The 16,463-nt window shown below is 38.6% G+C and overlaps 1 protein-coding gene across 5 annotated transcripts in view; it reads right to left on the bottom strand.

Annotated features, from left to right (window-relative positions):
* Positions 1 to 384: 384 nt before the first annotated feature.
* LYST (lysosomal trafficking regulator) overlaps positions 385 to 16,463 on the bottom strand; it is a 223,564-nt gene continuing 207,485 nt past the window's right edge. For 2 of the 5 annotated variants that reach the window (XM_033198012.1, XM_033198011.1), the window contains exons 50-53: positions 16,069 to 16,166; positions 3,796 to 3,952; positions 3,326 to 3,397; positions 385 to 2,445 (exon numbers count right to left, since the gene is read on the bottom strand). In XM_033198012.1, the coding sequence (XP_033053903.1) occupies positions 2,307 to 2,445; positions 3,326 to 3,397; positions 3,796 to 3,952; positions 16,069 to 16,166 (466 nt within the window). In that variant the 3' untranslated portion in view covers positions 385 to 2,306. Of the gene's footprint in view, positions 2,446 to 3,325; positions 3,398 to 3,795; positions 3,972 to 16,068; positions 16,167 to 16,463 lie in introns of those variants that run through there. The other 3 variants (XM_033198014.1, XM_033198013.1, XM_033198015.1) reach the window with 3 other exon arrangements.

Below are 16,463 nucleotides of genomic sequence, written 5' to 3'. Positions count from 1 at the left end.
GGATCACGAGGTCAGGAGATCACGACCATCTTGGCTAGCACAGTGAAACCCCGTCTCTACTAAAAATACAAAAAGAATCAGACGGGCTTGGTGGCACACTCCTGTAGTCCCAGCTACTTGGGAGGCTGAAGCAGGAGAATCGCTTGAACCTGGAAGGCAGAGGTTGCAGTGAGCTGAGATCGCGCCACTGCACTCCAGCCTGGGTGACAGAGCAAAACTCCATCTCTCTCAAAAAAAAAAAAAAAAAAAAAAAGAAAGTTATCTTTATCTAGTGATGTAAACGCATAGTGGAGCTAAACACAAAACCTATGTGGGTTACAAAAAAAGTCATTGATTTGAGATCTGCTCATAATATTTAAATAGCTTAAAGAAAAGGTGTTTACATCTATTTTTATGAAATTTATTTCCAAATTGAAGTGGCAGTGTATATAAAGGTAACAGAGCTTGTGATAATTTACAGAAATGTTTGCTACAACATGCACATTATGAAGTATTTCAAACATATACATATTAGGTTTCATGCTGAATAAATAATCCCCCCAAATTAATTTTTATTTGTACATAAAAATATAATATTGCACTCTTAACAAGACCAGTTATTTTGCATATTTTCTGTTTAGATAAATGATGAAATTCGGTTTTTAAAAAAAGACTGAGTAGCAACCCTATTCTAATAGGGGACTAATTTAAAGTTCTCAGTAAAAAAATGAAAGCTAGACAATAGCTGCAATTTTTTGTTAACAAAGCAAATCACTTCAACGTGAATGGAGTAATCTCATCTCTGCACCTCCATGGACCTCAGGATTAACACCTGGCCTGAGCACATGGTGATCTAAATGCAGCCTAGGTATCACTACATGTGTACGCAGTTTAAGGTTAAAGCATACATGGCCACTTGCTTTCTCTCGAATCTATCTTGACAGCAGAGACTTTGGAATTATATTTTATATGGTTTTTAAGCAGAATGTTTTAGAAAGTCTGGAAGTTACAAAAGTAGTACTGTAAACACCATATGAATTAAATTTCCATAACAAATGCACAAGTTATTCTTAGGCAGGGATACATATTTTTATCCCATGGTAACATATTACTGAGCTTATTTGACAGTGTTTTCAAAGCCAATAAAGCACCACCCCAAGTAAAAATATACAGACAGCCATCATATGGGAGGAGACAGACGGTTCCAAGACATTTAGGAATTCTGTCTTTATGGTATGTAAGTTTGCTGTGGAATACACTACATTTTATTCTTCTTCCTAGAATTCTCAGATGATATAGGTTAGTAGAAACAGAATGAAAATGGTTTCCTAAAAGAATTATTCTGCCTCCTGTTTAAAATAAAGTAAGCTGTCTCCTTTTCTTTTCTAATTCTGTTTTGGGGAAGAAAATTCTTCCTGCAGATTAGATTAAATGCCTTATTTAGGCTGTATTCTTAATACCCATGCAAACTTCTTGCATACTGGAGGCTTTCTATTGCAATTTGGTACAGATTCAATGCTCTATAAATAGCAGACTTTAAGACTTACCACTGTGTTTAAACCTTAGTGACTCAACTTAAGGATATTCAATATCTAGTGTTACAGATTTTAAGTAAAATTTTTATGAAGAAACAGAATGTGTCTGAAATCCAAGACACCTGTATTCTTGTTTGTGGCTGTCAAAAAAATTCTGGTTCCCCTTTGAGCTAAGAGGGAAACTGGCAAAAACTGCCTAACTTTGAGATTCATTCATAGTTTATTTTTAGTATTCAGATATTCCATAAAATATTTGGTACAGAGGCACCTACTGAATAATTTGCTTCTCAAATAAAGCAATTATCAAGTCCTAAAAATTAGCATTTTTTCTTTCCTCTTTTGGAGCATGTGTGTGTGGTGGGAGTAGTAGTTCATGGCAGAAAACTTTTAAAATATAATTTTAGTGTGTTTTATTTAAACAATTAGCTAACCAATTTAAATTGTACTGGTTCTTTTGGAATCACAGAAAAAGGGGAGACCTTAATATTTTCTTTGGAATACCTTGGTGGGAAAAAATTTTAAGAACATAATTTTAATGTACCATGCAAGGCTTAAAACTTGTTGGCTAGTGCATATTGACACAATCTTCCAGATTACCATTAAAATAGAACAGAACTTTCCTCTTAGGATCATGTGAATCTTCAGAATTTTGTGCAGATGAATAGACTTTATCATTATTTGGATGGTTTGTTCAGTCATCCATTTCTTTAGGTTCAACCTCCTAAAACTGGTGAAGTCAACAAATCTAGTTTGGAGTTAAAGTGCTTTGGAGAACGCAAAATTCATCTGCATTCACCCGGCTGCATAGCTGCTAAGGAAGGAATAGAACATTGGCTGTTTCAAGCGCTGCTGGTCCTTCCGACACCAGGCAATCACGGTCCCATCACTGTTTGCTGTGTACAAATGGTGGCCATCACAAGAAAATGTAAGGCTGTAAAAAAAAAAAATTCCCGTTTGTATATTATATTTCTTAAAATGGTATTAGCATATTGGTCATCACACTGAGGTTAGTGTAAAGAAGTTATCTTCAGTGGCGCAGAGAGACATAAACTAAATGACTGCCTATAACTCATTGGTTTTGCCTGTAATTCTAATATAGTCACTCTGCTGATAAGTTGGAGATGCTCGTAAATGAGGTGATATAGAATAAAATCAGGATCACAAAGCTCAGTACATTCTATTCTTCTTTTGCCTCTTTGTTTATGCTTTATTACATAAACAACAAGTATTTGGGTGTACAAAACTGAAAAAAATGTAACAGTACTATATTTTCTCCTTATAAAGATAAATAAGTATTTTATGGCTATATATTATTTCCCTGAAAGAGAAAAGGAAAAAAAATGTAACATTAATAATTTAGGTTCCTTCAACTTTAAATTTGGTACACTGAAAATACATTTAATTTAATAAAGTAGAATTTGAATCACTTTATTTCTAATTATTTAAAGTCAAATTTGTTAACTAAGCAAAGAGTAACTGATTATTTATCTATCCTGTCAAGCACCCCTGCAGCTATCAATCACCATTATGGTCTTGTCAAATATGAAAGGAAAAAATACAGTCTCTATGATTCCAGAGACACTGTCTTTCCATTAGACTTTGAGTCACTGACTCAGATTTTAAGATCCATGAAGACAAGGAGTGTGGTCTCTCTTGCTGCTGGATCATGGACAATACACTGTGTGTTTAACGGCTGGCTTTTCATGATGACTTCAATCACACATTTCTTTACGTCTGTGTGCTTAAATACCTCTCTACAAAAAATACAATCACAAATTATATTCTCAAGCATAAAGGGGAGAAGATCTTACCTGACAATGGGCTTATTTGATTTGGGAAATGTAATTTCTCTCACAGGCTTTAAGTCCCATGTACTCCATAACCTAGAAGGGAAAAAACCATCTAATTATGCAAACTAAAATTACTCTCCCTAAAAAGCCCCCCATATTTGTTTATTTGTTAAAACTCATTTGGAAGGAAATGTAACAAACAACAGTAGTTCCCCCTAGGAAGTTTGCGGGGGGGGTAGATGTGGGAATAAGGGAACTTTTAACTTTGTATACTTTCATATTGTTCATCTTTTATAGTTAACATAAAACTTCAAAACTGTACTAAAGCTATCTTTATTATTTAGAAATAAAACAGGAATAACTAAAGAGCCTATATCCCAAGGTGAGTTTAAATCTCTAAGTACTGAATATTAATATGCCTAGGATTAAAAATTAATTTCTGAAACTATGTCCTTATGAAATCAATAAAAGAGAATCCAAATTCCTCTTACCTTACAATTCCATTTTCTAATCCCCCAGCAATTACATTGATAGATATTCCCTCGGGCTGGTTGGAGAAAGCCACAGAACAGATGATCTCCCTGCAGTGGACGTGTCCAACGAGATCCCCGTTCACCGTCCAGAGTCTGAGGTCACTGCCTCCACCAGCTAAAACACCCAAATTATCCTGCAGGTTACCAGAATGTGGCTGTCTCAGACTCCACCACATTTGACCCCAGAAGGGCACCCCTGAAGGGCAAGCTCATTTGTTTATTGATGAAGTTTGTAGACAACCCGTGACTTAAGACTGTATAAATGAAATCACTACACAAGTTGCACAGATCTTCCTTTTTCGTTTTCTTTTGAGACAGAGTCTAACTCTGTCGCCCAGGCTGGAGTGCAGTGGTGTGATCTTGGCTCACTGTAACTGCCTCCCGAGTTCAAGAGATTCTTCTGCCTCAGCCTTCCAAGTTGCTGGGACAACAGATGCTCGCTACCACACCTGGCTAATTTTTATATTTTTAGTAGAAATGGCTTTTTGCCATGTTGGCTAGGCTGGTCTTGAACTCCTGACCTCAAGTGATCAGCCCACTTGGGTCTGCCAAAGTGCTGGGATTACAGGCGTGAGCCACTGCACCAGGCCAAGTTGCATAGATCTTTATGTATTAATCAAAAGACAATAACCAGTGAAAAAATAAAAATAAAAAGAGCAATCTATGATGTACAGTAACAAGGTAAAATAATCATATTTGTGTAACTGTAATATTTCACATATGAACCACCAAATATGAGTTATGATTGAAAATACTGGGAAAGCTAAACAGTCTGCAAAAAGTGAAGGAAATATTCTGTGAAACCGTCTATAAGAAGTGACTTGGCTGGGCGTGGTGTCTCATGCCTGTAATCCCAGCACTTTGGGAGGCTGAGGCAGGTGGATCACCCAAAGTCAGGAGTTCGAGACCAGCCTACCCAACGTGGTAAAACCCCGTCTCTACTAAAAATACAAAACAATTAGCCAGGTGTGGTGGTGGGCGCCTGTAGTCCTAGCTACTCGGGAGGCTGAGGCAGAAGAATCACTTGAACCCAGGAGGTAGAGGTTGCAGTGAGCCGAGATGGCGCCGCTGTGCTCCAGCCTAGGCAACAGAGCAGAGACTCTGTCTCAAAAAAAAAAAACAAAAAACAAAAAACAAAAAACAGTGACCTATGACTTTTGAAGAGAAAAAAAATAAAAGGTGTAGTAAAAATTACCTGAGTTAAAACTTAATTCTTAAAAAAAAGTATTCTTCAGAACATCTAAGATTAAATCTTATAAAGCAATACCTTATTAAACTAATTTTTTCTTTTCAAAGATTATAGAGTAACCAAAAGTTTTTCTTTTAGTTTTCTGGGGTTGGGGGAAGCATGATTGCCTGCCATGCTTTATAAACAGGGTGGTTTGGGGCCTGATGATGCGTCCAGCCTTCTCTGGGGAATATTCTCATAGTGATGAAGTGGTTAGGAGGCACGATAAAGTTTGATGGCATAGTCTCAGTACATTTAATTTTTCTTTTCATTAACATATAAGTAGAGGCTTTGCTTTTCTCTTTTATTAAGACAATGAAAATATTTCATATTTTATAGCAAATAAACATATAAACAATGCTTTATTTAAAAATATGCCAAAGACCATCAAAAACCACAGATCAAAATGCCCAGTGTATTGCAGCATTATTCACAATAGCCAAGAGGAAACAACCTAAATGTCTATCAACAGACGAATGCATAAACAAAATGTAGTATGTACACACACACACACACACACACACACACACACAAATTTTCTTTAGCTGTAAAAACGAATGAAGCATGCGACAACATGGATGAACCCTGAAAACATCATGCTAAGTGAAATAAGCCAGACACAAAAAGACAGGTACTATGTGATTCCACTTACATAAAATATTTTCCATGAGTAGGCTACATTTAAAGGTTTCTTTTGAATTAAATGTTGGCTAAAATATTTTTTTTAAAAGATAAAGTAATTAGATGAGTACTAGTAAGGCTAGAAGGCTCATTGAAGTCACTGGAAACATAGCCATAAAATATATTGAGGTAGGGGTTTGTCACTGTAACCCATAGCTACCACTACCGCATGGCTTAATCCTTCAAAATAAAAAATCTAAATGTGGGCCTGGACTCTGAAGTATGGCATGGAACTTAGTAGCCAAAGAATTATCCTAGCAGCTCACTCAGTATCTTGGGCTACCACAAAACCAAATAACTACTCATCTGCCTACTTCTGTAAGTATCAAAATTTGACACTGTTACCCAATACCAGACTGCTTGCACGTATGATTTAACACATCAACTAAAAGTCAAAAACTTAGGCATTCCTGAAAAGCATCTCTATCCTTTGTATACATAGTCATGGAAATCAAAATAAATTAAAGAACCACCGCACTCTGAATCTTAGAATATTTTACTAACTCTATCTTGCCACTGGCAACAGAGGACCAGGCTATGGATGTCTCACCCTAGTTCAAAGGCATATATTTTGATCCAGTGATAGAATGGTAAACACATCCCCCCCTCAATATTGATTACATTTTCACAGTTTAATACATTTCACATCTTATCACTATAAAAACCATATCCCATCATAAGAACTGAGAAATTATGATCAGGAGGAATAAGCCTGTCAATGTAACTTTTGAGAAGATGTTGCACATACAGCACAGACACATAATATAGAGTTGTCCCTAGGCATCCAAGAGGGATTGGTTCCCGGACCCCCGAGGATATCAAAATCCATGGATGCTCAAGTTCTTGATATAAAATGGTGTAGTATTTGCATAACCTATGCACATCCTCCTGTATTTTTTTTTTTTTCTTTTGAGATAGTCTCTCGCTCTGTTGCCCAGGCTGGAGTGCAGTGGTACGATCTCAGCTCACTGCAACCTCTGCCTCTCGGGTTCAAGCGATTCTCCTGCCTCAGCCTCCTGGATAGCTGGGACTATAGGCAGGTGCCACCAAGTCTGGCTAAATTTTTGTATTTTTAGTAGAGACGGGGTTTCACTGTGTTAGCCTGGATGGTTTCGATCTCCTGACCTCGTGATCCATCCACCTCGGCCTCCCAAAGCGCTAGGATTACAGGCGTGAGCCACTGTGCCTGGCCTCCTCCTGTATTCTTTAAATCATCTCTAGATTACTTATAATACCTAATACAATATAAATGCTATATAAATAGTTGTTATACTGTATTGCTTAGAGAATAATAAGAAAAAAAGTCTGTACATACTAAATACAGATGCAACCATCCATTTTCCTCCCCTGATATTTTCAATCTGAGGTTGGTTGAATCCACGGATGTGAAACTCACAGATACAAAGGGTTGACTGTATATATATACATATACATACACACACACACACACACACACACACATATATATTTAAGATTACTTGGATGGTATCCAATAAATAGTCAAAATTTTTGATAGGTTAAATCTGATAACTTTCTTTCCTTCTTGGTCTATAAGAAAATAGGAGGATGAACTCTAGTCTGGGTCCCTAGAGATAAGGTTGACCTCTCTTTAAAAAAGTAATTTAAAAAATTATGTTCTCTATATACCAAGTGCTCTTTATGACTTCTTTTATATATGTATCAAGAGACCTTTAAAAAGTTGACAAGGCCTTTTTGTTCAAATTGGAAAAAAGTTTTACCCACTACTCTATTATATTGTGTGCTATCCAGGGATACCTGAATACCCTACTAGTGAGTTGGTAATTGCAGAAAAGTAATTTTGTTTCTCATTCCCATATGACTAGCTGATATAATATCACAGATATAAATCACTACTGGCAGCAGGAAAGTAATTAACTTTACAAAATTCAGCTCCCTCAGGATCAGTCCTAACTTTCAAATATTGCCAAAACAAGAAAACAGAGAACTCCATATAAATAATCATTATATTATTTCCCCAGCATTCCTCTTGACATGACACACTAAAAGTTGCTAATGCACAAATCAACGAAAAACAATTAGCAAAATCATCAATCATTTGCATACACTTGTACTACCCAAATCAACTCTTTAAGATCTTTTCCCTTAGTTATAATCATTAGGGAATAAAAATGTTTTCATGACATTATTTTATGACTGGGGGCTAAGACTAGCAAAAATTCTTTCACATCTGAAATCTAATCATGACTGAAGATATTACTTCTCTTGAATACAAGAATAAATGAATGTTTTGTAGAAACAACAATAACAAAATCCTAACAGGTATCTGTGGTATAATGAAAAATAAGTATTTGATCTTTGTCCCTGGTTCCTGGGACAGAGTCCCTAAAGCCCTTGGAATTTACTGTTTTCTGTATGCTAATGAGATGACTCACAGTGGGGAGGACTACATAGCTTCAGTCTACAGGCTGGCCACCAGAAAACCAACCACATGATTGAGGACTAAAACTTCCAGATAGACCCCAACTCTCATGCCCACCTCCTGGTGGGGCAGGAGAATAGGGTCTGGAGGCAGGGAACATAAGGCCGTTTCACACTGACTTCCTAGAACGAAATTGAAAGGAAAACCCTAACTTTCCACGCCTAAAGAAAAAAAGGCTCCTCCCTTTGCAAACCCCACCCCCACCCCCATGTCTTCTGCTGGCAGATGGGAAATTGGCTGTCTGCAACCAATCAAACTGATTGTTGGTGGAGTCTTCGTTTGCAACTTTGTAACTTCACCTTAGCCTCTGATTGGTTGCAAAAAGCAATCAGATGTTTGCACAGGAGTGTGACCTTTGTAACTCCATTTCAGCCTCTGATTGGTGGTTTTAGGCAACCCATCAGACTGATTGTGGGATACCACCTCATTCACATGAGGTGAGCATAAAGTGGCCAATGGGAAACCTCTGGAGGGTATTTGGACCCAAGAAGATTCTATATCCAAGGCCCTTGAGCTGCTGCTTGGGTCCACTTCCACACTGTCGAGTGTACTTTCATTTTCAATAAATTCCTGCTTTTGTTCTTTCTTTGCTTCATTCTTTCTTTGCTTTGCTGGGTGTTTTGTCCAATTCTTCGTTCAAAACACCAAGAACCTGGACAACTTGCAGTCAAGACCCTCTACAGTGACACTGGGAGGCAGAGTGGGGCTGGAGATTGACCTATGTTAACAAAACCTCCATAAAGTCCCTAAATGACAAGGTTAGGAGCACTTCTAGGTTGGTGAACACAACTATGTCAGAAATAATTTATCTTCAAAGCTCCCTTGGTCTTTCTTGCTCTGTACACAGCCCCCAACCCTTGCTAAATTTGTAATTAGCAAACCTCTACATGCCCAGACATGCCCAGACTTGTTCTGTAAACTACCCTTCCCGCCTTAGCAATGGTCTCTTCCTCCCTTCCTCTCACAAACTGCATATTTACCATACTTAGAAAAGTTAAGTCCTAGTCAACTGGGTTAGATTGTGCAGTCCAACTCCAGCCAATGGGGAGAGGACACAGCAACAGGAGCTGTGTTAGGGATAAAAATCCTTCTCTCCTTTGTTGGGTATGCTCTTGCAATGGGACAGATGCAGGCAGCACCCTTCTGCAGAAGTAAAGGTGCCTTGCTGAGAAATGTTCTAAGTGCTGGTTTTTCTTTGCGGCACTGAGCACTTGTTTCTAACAAAATGGGGGCTCATCCGGGATACCATTCTCCTCTGGAGAAGGGTCTCCAATTATCTCTTGTGAGGAGACGTGTCTCATTGCAGCAGCCTCAAGAGTGAGGGACTGAGACCCACCCAGCGTGATGAATATACCCAGACTCTCAGTAACATGGGAGGAAAAGGCCTACATGGTGACCAAGTAATTCTGTGCAAAGACCAAGGTAAGAAAAGCTGCAGGGGCAGTGAAGTACTTCCTTGGTAGTCGGGACATCCTGGAGGTTGAAAGTGCGTGAATGAGATGCACAATTAAGTGCAAAGCGAGTGTGGAGTAAAGTAAAGGAGCACAAGAAACCTCCAGTGGGGAGGGGGGTTAAGCCTCCAGGGAAAGGGTGCAAGAAATCTCTAGTAAGAGAAGTTGAGCCCAACACACTCAGGAAACTCAGGGACACATCTAAAACTTCCAGGATGGAAAATAACCCTAGTAAAACAAAAACTACAAAGAGCAAAGCAGATAATAGGATTCCCTCTGATAGCCCTCTAAGTCTCATGTTAAAATATTGGAAAGATAATGAAAAGACAGTAAACCTGAGCTCTGTTTGGTGAAAGAAATGGAGCTAGTATTTAAACTATTTATTTTCACAAGGATTATAGGCACCTGCCACCATGCCCAACTAATTTTTGTATTTTTAGTAGAGACAGGGTTTTGTCATGTTGGCCAAGCTGGTCTCAAACTCTTGACCTGAAGTGATCCACCCGCCTCAGCCTCCCAAAGTGTTGGGATTACAGGTGTGAGCCACTGCACCCAGCCCAAAGTACCTGTTTTTATGAAGTTTACATTCCAATGGAGAAGACAGACAATAACAGTATAAGCAAATATAACATATTAACTGCTATAAAGAAAAGGCAGGGAATAGGGATAGAATGTGTTGAATTTTGTCAAATGCTTTTTCCTGTATCTTTTGAGATTATGATATGGCTTTTGTCCTTCATTCTGTTAACATGATAGATCACATTTACTGATTTGTATATGTTGAATCATCTTTGCATCCCAGGATGAATCCCACTGAGACAGAATGTGGAGAGGGTTACTTTCGATAAGATGGCTTGGGGAAGGGTGTTTGAAGAGAGGACATATGCAGAGGCCCCAATGAGGTAAGCATATGAGCCATATAAATATTTGGGGAAAGAGCATTCTGGATAAAGGTAAAAGCAAGTGAAAAGGCCCTAAAATATAACTTACTTGGCATGTTTAAGGAATAACAAGAGGTCAGTGAGGTTACAGCATAGTGATTAAGAGAGAAGAATAGTAAGAAGTGACATAAGGAAGAAAGCCAGGTCCTCATAGTCTGGCATAGATATGTAAATGGGAAGCAATTAGATTAAGAAGAGGATGACATAATTTGATTTATCTTTATGAAATATAGAGTTACAGTGTGAAAGTTAGACTGAAAAAGATTAAAGAGGAAAGCAAACACCAGTTAGGTTATTATAGTGTTCTAGGTAACGGTTTTGGACTAGAGTGATACATGTTAGGGTAGGAGAAGTTAGAGGTTAGATTCTATTTTGTAAGTAGAGAAGATAATGTCTGCTAATAGCTTGGATATAAGGAGGAAGAAGGACAGGAGTAAAGGATGACTCAGGTTTTTTACCTGTCAACTGGGCGAATTCTGAAATTCAGAGATGAGGTATACTGGAGAAGGAACAGGTTTGGAGGAATGTAGAATCGAGTTTTGTTTTGGCTATGTTAGGTTGGAAATGCTGTGTAGGCAATTTAGATATCCAGCTCTGGATTTCAGGGTACAATTTGGAACTGGAAAAATAAATCTGGGAGTCATTAGGGAATAAGCATGACTTTGGATAAGATCACCTAGTACAGCTATAGAAGACAAGGCAGCGAAAGACAGAGACCTAAGATATGCCATCATTAAGACGTAGACAAAAAGAAGAAGAACCAGCAAAAGACTGAGAAGGACCCACCAGTGACCCAAGAAAAATCAGGAGACTAGTATTCTGAAAGCCACCAGAAGAAAGTGTTTCACAAAAGGGAGGTAGTGTTGAATGGTGTGGACTGTTGCCTGTATACCTAGAAAAAAGCAACTTCGGCTGCTTTTTAAGTAAATGTGATAGAGTTTGTACTGCAAATAACTTTCCATATTGTTTTTCAAATCATATTTTAGTTCTTAAGATCATGTAGAACTTTCCATTGTGAAAAGGGATTTGATTATTTTTATCACTAAAGAAACTTTTCTAAACTTAATTAAAAAAAAAAAACCACCAAACCAAATTAATTCTAGAAACTCGGTTACCGTGGATTAAATGTCTTCCCACTACCCTGTTAAGAGTCCGAACTGCTCACTAGAAAGATATCGGCTTATCCCCTTATAAAATGTTTTATAGGTTGCCTTATTTAAATTCCACTACTGACCTCCCAACATTTGAGACAAAGGATCAGTTTCTTAGAAACTATGTATTTAGTCTGTCTTTCACCCTTTACTCCCTGAAGACTCAAAGCCTCCTAGCACAAACTCCACCCCTCGAATTCCCAGTTCACCGACACCAACCCAGAGATCACATCCGTATCAGAAGCTGGAAAGAGGGAAAGCTCGAGCCCATCTGGGAAGGACCTTACCTGCTGCTCTTAACAACTGAAACAGTAATCCCAACTGCTGAAAAAGGGTAGACCCATTAAACCCAAGTCAAGAAAGCATTGCCCTCTTCAAAGCCATGGACTGTTGTCCCAGGGCCAAGTCCCACCAAAGTAATGTTAAAAAGAAAAGTCTAATCAGTCTGTCTCTTTTTTTTTTTCCTCTTCTCTTTCCCTTAACCACCTCCCCCCATTTTACTATTAATGTAACTAAGTCAAGCTCACCCCAAACTACGACTTTTAATGCTTGTTTTGTTATACCCTTCAGGAACCTTCAACGCCAAGGAGAAATAGCGTCAGAAAAATACCTCTGCCCCTCCAGGGAAGCCGCTACTGCCCCCTTATCCTGCCTATGGTGGGGGGATCGGCACTCTCTCCCCAGTTTACATTCTCAATGGGCATATGTTGTTTAGATCACCAAAAATCAAGGTTAGACATCCTCAGATGATTGCGCCACCCTAAAGCCTTACCTCCATTTCACCAAAGGAGTCACCCCCACCGCCCACAACTGTCAAACCTACCAGTGCAACCCGCTACTCGTCTCTATTATTATCCCTACCTCTAGCAACTCTAACCCCAACTTAGGCGCTTCTATGGTCTAGGAGAAAATGTCGTTAGAAAGGACTCTATAGGCTTCTTTGAAAAGCGCTTTGTTTCTTCCCCTCTATCCTCTATTGTTACTCCTTCCCCAAGACCATCCAATCAAACCATCTCCCATTTCATGCCCAATGACAAAATCAAGGTAGTTGTAATAAAAGTCAAGGATTTAAAACAAACTTCAGCCATAAAAACTGGGTACCAAGATATAAATGCCTGGCTGAAATGGATTAAATATTCCATTCACACCTTAAATAAAAGCAATTGTTACGCTTGTACAACAGGCAGACTAGACACTCAAATCGTCCGCTTTCCACTTGGATGGTCCTCTGACCAACAGAATATGAACTGCATAGTAGCTCTCTTCCAAGACCCCACAGCCTGGGGCAGTAAGGCATGCCAATCTCTCTTGTTACTATTCCCAGAAGTTAAAGGCTCTGTGGGTCAGCCCTTGAGAGCTATTTGGCCTCCAATTAACACTGTCAATTTTATCTTGTGTCTCTCACGATGAGGGGAAAATTTGGAATTCCTTGGAAGCCTAACAGGATGCAGCGAATCTAAGCCTTTTTAAGAGTTAACCAGCCAGTCCGCCCTTGTTCATCCCCAGTCGGATGTATGGTAGTACTGCAGTGGACCACTATTAAGTACTCTGCCAAGTAAATGGAGCGGCACTTGCGCTCTAATCCAATTAGCCATCCCTTTCACCCTGGCATTTCATCAACCAAATAGAAAGAACAATTGTAAAAAAAAAAAAGTGCCCCCCTCAGGTCTTTTGATCCTCACATATATATAAATGCCATCAAAGTTCCATAAGAGGTGCTAAATGAATTTAAAGCCAGGAATCAAACAGCTGCAGGATTTAAATCTATATTGTTCTCATGGGTAACTGCAAACAAAAATGCAGACTGGATAAATTACCTTTATTGTAATCAACAGAAGTTTGCTAATTATACTAGGGATGCCATTAAAGGAATAGCTGAACAATTAGGTCCTACCAGTCAGATGGCTTAGGAAAACAGAATAGCCCTTAACATAATATTGGCCAAAAAGGGCGGGGTCTGTGTCATGGCTGGAGTCCAATGTTGTACTTTTATCCCTAACAACACAGTCCCCAATAGAAGAATCACAAAAGTCTTACAGGGCCTTAGCACCCTAGCAAATAAATTAGCCGAAAATTCATAGAAAAATGGTTTAGAAAATAGAAAGGACTCATAGCATCAGTCTTTACCCCCCTTGCAATTGTTAGCAGTGTACTCATTCTTGTAAGTTGCTGCATCATACCTTGTATTCGTGGATTAAGGCAAAGGCTTATAGAAAAAGCCCTTACCAAAACCTCTCTCTATTCTCCCCAACCCTACTCAAATAAGTTCCTACTCTTAAACAACCAAAAGGAACTACAAAGCCAAGAGATGTTAGAAAAATTTAAGAAATCTGAAGAGGAAGAACTATAAAATCAAAAGAGGGGCAAGGTGTCATAAATAATAAGTTCCAAGCTCCCTTGGTCTTTCTTGCTCCGTACACAGCCCCCATTCTTGGTTAATTTGTAACTAGCAAACCTCTCCATGCCCAGACATGCCCAGACTTGTTCTGTAAACTCCCCTTTCTGCCTTAGCAACAGTCTCTTCCTCCCCTCCTCTGGCAAACTGCATGTTTACCATATTTAGAAAAGTTTAAGTCTTAGGCAACTGGGTTAGTTTAGATTTTGCAGTCCGACTCCAGCCAATGAGGAGAGGACACAGCAACAGGAGCTGCGTTAGGGATAAAAACCTTTCTCTCCTGTGTTCGGTGTGCTCTTACGATTGGTCAGACACAGGCAGCACCTTTCTGCAGAAGTAAATGTGCCTTCCTGAGAAATTTTCTAAGTGCTAGTTTTTCTTTATGGCACCAAGCACTTGTTTCTAACAACTACGTGCCAGAAAGTGGTGCACCCTAACTCCACAACCCTGACTCCAGGAGGACAGACAATCCAGCACTCAGGACACTTCCAGACCTGGCCCTGTGTACCTCTTCAGCTGGTGTTCATTTCTATCATTTATAATAAATGATAGTTGTTAAGTATAAACAGTGTTTTACTGAGTTCTGTGAGTCATTCTAGCAAATTATTGAACCTGAGGGTGGGGCTCATGGAAGCCTCCAAATTTGCAATTCAAAGTGTCACAATTGAATTACATGGTTGGACACCCAGTTGGTGTCAGAGAACTGGTTGGTGTCTGGAAAAACACCATACATTTTGTGTTAGAAGAAAAGAATGTAAAAAATGCAAGCAAAGTATAGAGGACTACCCACTATAGGTATGCCCAACACTGAATGGACAGAAGAAAGAAGCAGTTTTTCAAAGGATCCTTTGCATCTTAAGACCCTTAAAAATAGAAATGCAAACAGAAAATTCATGAATTTTCCAACTGTTCTTTTCTGCTGGATGTATTGGTTTCTTAACAGGTATATATGAAACAACAACAACAAAAGACTCTTCATTAGGTGATATATTTTTGTCACGTAATTTTTAAGGCAAATTATACTTCCATTTACTGTTCTATACTATTGCTCTCTCTCCGAAACTGGAAGACATATATTCAAGCTGGACATCTGCTGAGGCTTTTCATTTAGTCAGAAGTGTTAAATAAAATTTATGGTAGGCCAGTGTTTTGGACTGAGCTCCTGCACTAGGCCCTAACATACCAGATTAAACTAGAATGGAGTAGTCACTTGTGCGAGGTGACACACAATCCAACTGAACTTGGAAATGGGCCAGTTTTCCAAAAAACAGGAGATTCACAGCAATCGATGATAAGGGATCACTGAGTTGAGCTGGTATGATAAGGAAATCCCTTCTGCTTTAATCCTCTAAGGAAGGTAACTGTGGAACGATCAATCTGAGTTTTGTTCCTTATTTCTGCTTTCTTCAGCTTTTTCTGCCTATAAAGCGTACCTCCTCTGCTCAGCTCACTGGGGTACATTTCTACTTCATAGATGGAATGCTGCCTGATTCATGAATCATTAATAAAAGCTAATTCAATTTTTCAACTCAATTTGTTAAAATTTTGTTCTTTCACAGGAGGAGGGTAACAAAGGTAATAGTTATAAAGCAGAAGCAAAAAAGGAGAGAAAAGTCAAAACCAAGAACACTCAAAAAATTATGTAACAATAATTTGCTTAGCTTTACATGTACTCAAATGCAATTTTACATATATCAGGAAAACAGTTAAATTATGACAGTACTAACTTCTGCATAAGCTGAGGCTTAAATTGATGAACTCAGTCTCAGACCATACTGTACTTCTATACATGTACATGCTTTTACCAAAGTATTTAGATCTGGCAGGGACCTGAGAGAATGGCTTGATCTAGGAGGTAACCACTGGCCGAATGTGCTGTCAGAGCACCAGCCAGCCCTGTGCTTTGGGTTGGAGCAAGCTCACCTGAATCACACACAGTAGCAATGTCACCTGAGGTTTCACTGGCAGAGACAGCCGTGACAGGGCTTTTGTGTCCCGCCAGACTTTGTACATAGCATAACCTGAAAGACAAAAGACATGATTTTGTATATGATCATTAAATATAATTACATTCTCTTATTTTGTAATTCTTTTTCTCAGTCTATGTTTGTACATAGCATAACCTGAAAGACAAAAGACATGAATTTGTATATGATCATTAAATATAATTATTCTCTTATTTTGTAATTCTTTTTCTCAGTCTATGTACCTATTGTACATAAGGCATACATGTTTTCCTGATTGTTTGACTTCAATAAAATATAAAGGTAATCTTACTACCTTTAAGCATGTGTTTCATGGTTAAAATGATTATAATG

This window comes from Trachypithecus francoisi, unplaced genomic scaffold (genome assembly GCF_009764315.1).
Source record: "Trachypithecus francoisi isolate TF-2019V2 unplaced genomic scaffold, Tfra_2.0 Lachesis_group5, whole genome shotgun sequence".
NCBI classification, from domain to species: domain Eukaryota; kingdom Metazoa; phylum Chordata; class Mammalia; order Primates; family Cercopithecidae; genus Trachypithecus; species Trachypithecus francoisi.
Note: the sequence above shows the minus strand (reverse complement) of the source record. Positions and strands in the feature narration are given on the sequence as shown.